At 43.5% G+C, this 9,200-nt stretch overlaps 1 protein-coding gene across 1 annotated transcript; it reads right to left on the bottom strand.

Annotated features, from left to right (window-relative positions):
- Positions 1–470: 470 nt before the first annotated feature.
- Positions 471–8,777, bottom strand: LOC145416982 (type I iodothyronine deiodinase-like). The gene is made up of 4 exons (XM_080285826.1): positions 8,694–8,777; positions 4,943–5,052; positions 3,681–3,867; positions 471–515 (listed from the first exon to the last, which is right to left on the bottom strand). Exons 1-4 carry the CDS (start codon positions 8,718–8,720, stop codon positions 471–473), a joined length of 369 nt encoding a protein of 122 aa, XP_080141952.1. The 5' UTR covers positions 8,721–8,777.
- Between the last annotated feature and the right edge of the window lie 423 nt (positions 8,778–9,200).

The following is a 9,200-nucleotide window of genomic DNA, read 5'->3' as shown; positions in this document are numbered from 1 at the left end:
CCGGACAAGGGTCAACTGCGCAGTGCAATCAGTGACATCCGGAGCTGAGCCCGACAGTAGAGTTGGTTTACCCCTGCCACATCATAATGGACCCACCCTCTTACCCGCACCTGATCTGATCAAAAGCTGATCAGACCTAATGCGGAAGAATATCCCCTCAGGGCCGCGTCACCATTTATTCATTCACAATTTCTTTCCAATCAGTTCTATCACGTGCAGCCACTCTTCCTTGCTCAACAGACATCCCTCTAGCATCAAACGCTTTCTTCACACTGTCCATCCATCCTATTCGTGGTCTTCCTCTCAGCCTTACACTTCTCACATTCGATCCAGTTATCTTTTTCACCAATCTCTCTTCATCCATTCTCTCCATATGCCCAAACCATCACAACATTCTATGCTCAACTCGATTAATTTCACCAAGTAAATCAGGGCCGGAACACAGTATACGGTGGTGGTGGAGGACGGTGTTACTCTCCCTTGTACTTCTTCAGCCACGCCTCCACTTCGCTAAGCTGAAAATAAAATCAGTAAAAGTACAGTGTAACATAATACTGTCCTTTAATAAAAAGTTGGTGCATCCTCGATGTAGTCTTTAGCAAATCCTTAATTCTCTCTATTGGTCGGGCTAACTCTAGTGCTCCATGCCAGCTAGCACCAGACGATTTTGCTCAACATGAAGTGAGTGTTAGCATTGTGTTAACGCTGTCGCCATTAACCCTCCATCTACTGTTCTACTGCAGCTAACGCCAGACGATTTTATTGAGCTGAGCGAATCTCAGAAGGAGAGTTGCCTGTAAGCCCCAGTATGAGAAAGTTGGGCAGGATCCACAAACAAATAAGGAAAAATAGCAAAACCTGGAAAAAATATTATGGAGTGTCTGGTGATGTGCACTATAAACCATTTTGGTGACACCGTCTTGGCTCCATCCCTCAGGTTGTGCCATCCACAGTAATAAAGTCATTCTAGAAGGACCTGTGGAAAAGATCAGTTCCATCGACCGCCATGTAGAATAATTAAATAAATAAATAAAAAGAAGTCATTCATACTTTATCCATCCACCTTATCGATCCTTTGAAAGTATCTGGGTAATCTTGGATCTAGAAATGCAGTATTATTTCTCAGGAAAGTTGATAAGGAATTTCAATGTATGCGTGTTGAGCTAAACAGTCTGGCTTAAAGATGGAAGTGGCAAAAGGCCAAGGCAAAGACTGGCAGCAGTTCTTGGCCCCTTCAGCTAAGAGCAGCGGATGATATAAAGTGTTTCAATATACAGCAATAAGACAAAAAACATACTACTCTTTTCTAGGTTAGGTTGCCAGTAAGGTAATCCTGATCAGTAGTGAGCAGGTGATCATCTTATTTCCTTGACAGCACTTTGCATGATGCTAAGAAAACCTCCAATTACATCTTGAGGATTCAAGCCGAGGCGCGTTAGGCATGGCTTTTACTCCCTGTCCGACTTTTATGCCACTAGACCAACAGATAATACTGAGAACTTTATACATCTTGGACGAGCAATTCAAGGAATATTGAGCCAAGACAGTCATATCAAGGAAAGATTATGTTAAGACTGCAAAGTTACCTTAATCGTAATCAGATGGTCTTAGCACCCCTCGCTACAGACCAAGTCTGATAGCCGGCTTGGCCAATTGTTCCATCGCTGCCAGGTACCTGGACTAGAGGGTCTGGGTTGGTTCAGCCAGTCACAGTGGTTCAATGGGAGGGGGGGGGGTCAAGTTAACACCTCCCCAGCACAGAATATTGTTAAGTTTGTAATGGCAATACTTTTCATGTGATCGCCTGTCTGTTGCCAAGGTCAATGAGTTCCTCATTTTTACTAGCTTATTTTCATTGAACACCCCAGTATTTATTTTCAAAACTCATCAGCATTTATCTAGTAACAATATTTCTCTCTCTCCAACAGAAAGTGATAATTCTAAAAATTCTGATGAAAAGAGTGAAAAAGCTAACTTAACAAATTCGAACTCCATCAAATATTAAAAACAGGTAAAGTCTGGTCTCGACCTGTGACCATAAAATTTAATCCTTTTAGTTTCTTCATATTAGCTTTATGTGGTTATATATCTCCATGTGTGAAGAGAGCGCTGGATGCGAGAGGGATGTCTGTTGAGCAAGGAAGAGTGGCTGTGCGTGACAGAAATAAATGGAGAGAAATTGTGAATGAATAAGTGATGACGCAGCCCTGAGGGGATATTCTCCCGCTTTTGGTCTGATCAGCTAGTCAGGTCAGGTGCGGGTAAGGGGATGGGTCTGTTATGATGTGGCAGGGGTAAACCAGTTCTGCTGTCGGGCCCTGCTGTGGATGTCACTGATTGCATTGCGCAGTTGACCCTTGTGCGTTGTGATGCAGTGAGGATCTGTCCGTTCTCCCCTTTGGGGCTAAGATGCGAATAAATGTGTTTGAATGGATGAGTAAATGGAGAGTGAGTCGTCCTGTCTCGGCTACCTCCCTTTCCTTGGGGGAAGCAGCCTAGGTATATAGATAGATAGATAGATAGATATCTCCATGCAAAAATGATTTACGTCAGAGGAATCTTTTTATAACCCTTTACATCTGAAAACCTTATTTGTAATTAATACTACCTGGTGCCAGACGATTTGATTCAATTGACGAGAGACTTTTCGAGCTGGAGAAGTTAGATGTAGCCTTCATTATACCCCTTCACTGAATTAAAAAAGAAAATGATGATGGTGATGATTGATGATGATCATCAGAAAACACCTTATAATACAGTGATCCTGCAAACTGTTCCTGCGAATGTGATGATGGTAGCGATGATGGGGATTATGATGTGATATGATGATGACTGATGAAGACTGAGGGATGATAATGATGATGATGTGATATGATAATGACTGATGAACTCTGATGGTGATGATGATGATGATGCTGACGATGATGATGTGATATGATGATAACTGATAAAGAATGATGGTGATGATGATGATGTGATACGATATGATGATGACTGATGAAGACTGATCATGGGATGATGATAATGATGATGATGATGTAGATGAAGATGTAGAAGATTAAGATGAAGATAAAGATGAGTAGTAATAATAGTGGTGATAGTTACGATCGAAGGTGAAGCCCTCACGAGTCTCTCGTCAAGTAGTGGTATTTTCTCACATTTGAGAGGACCGACCCGACCCGCTTGGCCCGACTGTAGCACTGTTGAGAAGCTTATATCTCAGCAATCACAGGGCCATCACTGCGTGGTTTGCACCATATGATAGCCCAGTTCTTCACGATTTGTTTTGACAGGTTTAATCACACACTAGCGGTGCACGTGACACGTGACACACGTCAAGTGCAGCATGTCGAAAATCTTCAAAAGAGGGCCACAGGACACACAGCTTGTCGTAAAGGCATGAAACTTGGTAAGTAGATAGCCATCAATATACTCTACTCATCCTCGGGGTTTAAGGCGACATTTTTAATGCTTTCGGATTTAAATGGCCTCGTTCGTACCTAGCCGACAAAGGCGTTTTACTGGTGATAGTGGTGATGCTGCTGTGGGTATTACCTTGTAGCCAAAGGGTCCTTGAGCACCCTTGTAAACAATAACCCCGTCCATGATGGTGATAATGATGGTGGTGATAGCGAGTGTGGTGGTGATAGTGCAAGTGGTGGTGGTGCTGTTGGTATTACCTTGTATCCATAGGGTCCCTGGGCACCCTTGTAAACAATAACCCCGTCCATGATGATGTAGAGCCTGTCCGGTGTGGCATTGTACGCCTTGTTACTCTCGTCACTCAGAGGGTCGATCAGCACAGCACTCCCCACCGACTGCAACTCCAGCATCTTCTTGGCCGCTGACACCCTCTCATCCAGGCTCCTGTACGGCCAAATACCCTCTTTATTGCCATCTTGCCTTTATTGGTCTAACGTCTTTATTGGCTTCAAGTATTTTATTGGTCTCATCTCTATATTGGCTTCACGTCTTAAATGGTCTCACGTTTTTATTGGCTTCAGATCTATATTGGCTTCACGTCCTTCTTGGTCTCATTGCTTTATAGCCTTCAGGTCTTTCTTAGTTTCACGTCTTCACTGGCTTCTGGTATTTATTGGTCTCACGTCTTTATTGGCTTCAGGTTTTTATTAGTTTCACGTCTTTAGTGGCTTCAGGTCTTTATTGGTCTCACGTCTTTATTAGCTTCAGGTCTTTCTTTGTTTCACGTCTTTATTGGCTTCAGATTTTTACTGGTCTCAAGTCTTTATTGGCTTCAGGTTTTTATTGGTCTCACGTCTCTACTGGGCTTCGCTCATCACTGACATCACCTTCAGCCATAAACCCTACTACTTCACCCATCACTGTCATCACTTTCAGCCATTAACCCTACTACTTCATCCATCACTGACATCACCTTCAGCCATAAACCCTACTACTTCACCCATCACTGACATCACCTTCAGCCATAAACCCTACTACTTCATCCATCACTGACATCACCTTCAGCCATTAACCCTACTACTTCACCCATCACTGACATCACCTTCAGCCATCAACCCTACTACTTCATCCATCACTGTCATCACCTTCAGCCATCAACCCTACTACTTCACCCATCACTGACATCACCTTCAGCCATCAACCCTACTACTTCACTCATCACTGACATCACCTTCAGCCATCAACCCTACTACTTCACTCATCACTGACATCACCTTCAGCCATCAACCCTACTACTTCATCCATCACTGTCATCACCTTCAGCCATCACCCCTACTACTTCACCCATCACTGACATCACCTTCACCCATCAACCCTACTACTTCACCCTGTCATCACCTTCAACCATCAACCCTACTACTTCATCCATCACTGTCATCACCTTCAGCCATCATCCTTACTAACAGACAGACGGATAGATTGACAGACAGAGACAGATATTCCCCAGGTGACAACATACTTATGTTTAGCGACCTCCACATTTCCCTTGATGGCCCAGCCGTCTGTGGGATGGGCTTCGTTGATGTAGATGGTCACGAAGTCGGCAACCCCGCTGAAGCACTCCGTCAGCTGTAGGAGATAGTGGCTGGTCAGGGAGTGGCGGGACAGGGAGTAACAGGGCAGGGAGTGGTGGGTCGGGGGGTGGAGGGTCAGGGAATGGTGGTTCAGGGAGTGATGGGGCAGGGAGTGGCGGGGCAGGGAGTGGTTGATAAACACCTATACTTGTTTTATTTTTACTCTACTCTTTTTACCTTAACTTGGCCCGGACTTTTGTATTTTTGCTATTTATTCCACGTTGTTCAGTGGCAGAATAAGACAATATTGTGGTTCTGCATCTTTCCCATAGCTTGTGACTGGCACCATATCCTATTGTCAATCTCTTCATATAGTTCAGCATACATGATGTACACATGTCACTTTTACGCCAACTTAAGTGCATAGATTATAGGCGAAAATCTGTCATTTCTCCATCTTGAATGCTGAGCTGTAGAACACACTAATATATGGTGCTGATCACGAATGATTTTTATGGAATGGATGTTGAGCAGCACTGTCATATCCTGCCACTGAGCTACAATAAATAAGCTGCAAAGGGACGAAAACCTCCGCCTGTTTAAAGTGAATGAACTATAGGCTGGATCAGATGAGGGGCTGACTGATTAACACAGGTGTTGAGCCAGGTGAGGAAGTGGCTGACTAATATCTGTGCTAAGTTAATAAAGTGGCAGGTTCAACGGGTGGGGAAGGATAGGGAAGGGGTCGGTTAGGGAAGGGGCAGGTTCAACAGGTGGAACAGGTTAGGGAAGTGGCAGGTTCAACAGGTGGGGCAGGATAGGGAAGGGGTTGGCCAGGGACAGGGTAGGTTCAACAGGTGGGGCAGGTTAGGGAAGTGGCAGGTTCAACAGGTGGGGCAGGATAGGGAAGGGGTTGGCCAGGGACAGGGTACGTTCAACAGGTGGTGCAGGTTAAGGAAGGGCAGAGGTGGGCACCGCAAATGAAAATTCACATCCGCAACGCAAATCTGCAAACTTAAAAAATTGCCTTCTGCAACCGCAAATCAGCAAAATTCTTGAAATTAGCAATTCCGCAAATGCAAAATCGCAAACGCAAACCATTTTCATCCCTTTCATTACCCCAGCATCAGCTTCATTTTATTCTGTATACCATTATAGGATTATTACCCGTCGGATATTGTTGGGGACGGATATTGTTTTCACTCGTTTTTCTGTCTGTCTGTTTGTCTGTCTGTCTGTTAACTATTTACACAAAAACTACTGGTGAGATTTTGATTAAAATTACAGGGAGATGGGCTATGACCTGATCACCTGATAAACTTTTGGGCCAAATCGGGCCAAGGCCCAGGCTGTAGGCCCAAAAAATTAAAATGTTTTTTCGCCATAACTCCATTCAAATTCGTCATATCGACATGAAACCACAACATAAAGGTGCATCTTTCAAATCTGCATCCTATAACATGCCTCATTACATCAGGGGGGTCACCTCTCAGTTGGCGGTTGGAGGGTCAGTGTCAGGTGGGTCGGGCCTAAAATTTCAAATGGACATAAAATCGTCGATTTTAACCAATTTACTCCAAACTTGATATGGGACATCTTTGACTAGATATCCTGTTGTGTTTATATGTCAGCACTAAAATGACTGCCGGGGACGGGTTTACCGTGCCTTGGCACCGCTTCTTGTATTAAGTTTAGGATGATATTTTTCATAATCATGGGGTTAAATATCATCTCTAGTTACTCATCCACTACAATTATATCTTTATCTACTCTACTCTGACTAACAGTAGGTGACTTTATGGAGCATGGAAATAGTCTAAAGTAGTGAATGGGGTATATAAACGTAGAGTTATAGTAAAACTAAAATATATATTTCATTTATTATTATTAGTATATTAGACTATTTTTACTACAAAACAAGGGTAAATACTTCACTATTGTTTATAAATGAATTAAATTATTACACATCACAGCTCACATTTGACAAGTTGACATACAAGTCCACCTCTGTTCCTCGGCTCTAACCTCCTCAGTCCTCCCCCCTTAGTCACAGTCAGATTCCTCCAACAACTGAGACAACTCCAGCATTTGGTATATCCATCTATCTATCTATCTATCTATTTCGATACCGCATGGGGAAAGGTGGTTGTCTGGTAAGGCAAATGGTAAAACTGAGTTCAGTTTCATTTCGTATGTTTCTTGTTTAACTGTTTTTTATCTACCTAATGATTATTGTTGGGATTGAAATACTGGCACTGGCTGTGCCATAAGTCTGACAAATTTGAAATTTAGACTGAAGGTCATATTCTAGGTGGACTGGGAGGCTTCGTAGCGCATCTTTGCACTTTTCATCTTGTTATTGGCTTGTATGCTAAAGAAGTCTTTCTCGTATCGATGTAGTTTACATCAGTAGCATACATTATAATATCTAAGAATCTGGAAAATATATTAATCTTGACTTAAGTTTTATATTTTTCTTTATTTATTTGGGGGAGGGGGAAATATCTTTGCCGGCTTTTATCCTTAGATTCATTTTTCTTACCGTCCCCCCAGAAAGCATACACAGTACATCATTAAGATAATGTAGTGAAGAACCCTCCAAGGTAAAGTAGAATAAGACTTGCTGTGACAATGTTATACCTTATTATTTAATCACGGGTACGAACGTTGCCCCCTCTTGGCTTATACCCATTTTCATTCCTTTCCTGAGAGCTTGGTATGTACTGTAGCCAGTGAATATTGAGAGATGAAGCTGATCTTCAGCCGTTCTCTCTCTCTCTCTCTCCTTCTTTTTGAAGGAATCAAAAAAATATCGTACATAATGTACGATAATGAAAAAATGCTATTGTATATTGTACCGAAGGTGAATTTATCGTATATTTTACAATATTTAACGTACATGTGGCACCAGTGCGGGAATGGCGACCGGCGCCGGCGAGCCGTCAACTCAGCTCGGCACCGCCTACCTGTCTAGGTCACCCAGATGTTTGCAGGCAGATTTGCGTTTGCGGGTGCTTCCGCAGGCGCAAAACCGCAAATCTGCGTAGACTTTGTCGCAGACGCAAATCCACAAACGAAATCACACTTCCCCAATTGCGGAATTTGCGGTTTGCGGAAGTGATTGCGGAAGTGCCCAGCTTTGAGAAAGAGGCAGGTTCAGCAGGTGAGTTTGGTCAGCGAGGGGAGTCGCTGGTGTGAGGGGGACTGAGGTTGATGATCTTAATTAATATTGGTCACAGTGGCAGAGTAATGCCATGATAAGGCCAATCATAAGATCCACAATTCCGTTATGGCAGCTCGTTTATATGCATACAACGGTATCAACAATGTTAGCGGTGAATGAGACTGCATGGATGGACATAACAAGCAGTCGAGCAAGGAATGTTGTGCGGTTTATGAAGTTGGAAAGTAGGAAGGGGACAGTTACTACAACCATTATATCACTGCAGTTGACAAAACTTGAGTATACATTACATGCAACCCAACCTAAAAGTAGTTCCAGCAGTAGAGAAGCCACCTCAAGAGTATAATTCTGTAAATACTGGTCGTGCTCTTATCAAGACCGTAAAGAACATAAAGCGCGAGTATGGTAGTTTAAGACCTATGTATAGTACTGCCTGATTAGAAGCAACAATTGATTCTAGAACAAATATTAAGACTAATCTAGTCCATCCTGCACCTCTCTTCTGGCCTAACCTGACGGAACTTCTCGAGGCTGATCATAAAGGGGGGTCAGGTGCAGGAGCCGAAGTTCAGGATGAGTGGCCGTGCAGGTTTGGCCAGGTCCAGGATGCGACACTCAGACCCGTCACCCAGGCGCAGCAACCGTGTATTGGGAGCCTTGCAGCCCTCCTCTGCTGTCACCATAATTTCCCTCAACGTTCTGTAGCGAAAGGGGAGACAAAGCGTTACTGTAGGCGAGAGAGCAACACCAGAAGAGATGAGGAAGTTGGATGATCGTGGGAGTACAAAATGGTGTGGGAATACGGAGATGCTTTAGAAAGACTGGATAAAAGGTGAGAGGAGAATGGAGATTAAAGGTGAGCAGAGAATGGAGATAAAAGGTAGTGGAGAATAAGGAGAAAAGGTGAGTGGAGAATGGAGATAAGTGATGAATGGAGAATGGATATAAGGGTGAGTGGGGAAGGGAGATAAAAGTTTTCAAATCTACCTTTTCTTCCACCCTTCCACATCCCTACCCCA

This window comes from Coenobita brevimanus, chromosome 108 (genome assembly GCF_032717465.1).
Source record: "Coenobita brevimanus isolate Jiangsu-jjx chromosome 108, ASM3271746v2, whole genome shotgun sequence".
NCBI lineage: Eukaryota > Metazoa > Arthropoda > Malacostraca > Decapoda > Coenobitidae > Coenobita > Coenobita brevimanus.
Note: the sequence above shows the minus strand (reverse complement) of the source record. Positions and strands in the feature narration are given on the sequence as shown.

What these genes read in the sequence shown, in the direction of transcription:
- LOC145416982 (XM_080285826.1), bottom strand. Translation starts at nt 8,720, where the DNA reads ATGATCAGCCTCGAGAAGTTCCGTCAG. An exon ending in GTGGAGGTCGCTAAACATAA is followed by an intron (nt 3,868 to 4,942) that starts GTATGTTGTCAC and finishes TTGGCCGTACAG; the next exon opens with GAGCCTGGATGAGAGGGTGT. An exon ending in AGGGACCCTATGGATACAAG is followed by an intron (nt 516 to 3,680) that starts GTAATACCAACA and finishes TTTTATTTTCAG; the next exon opens with CTTAGCGAAGTGGAGGCGTG.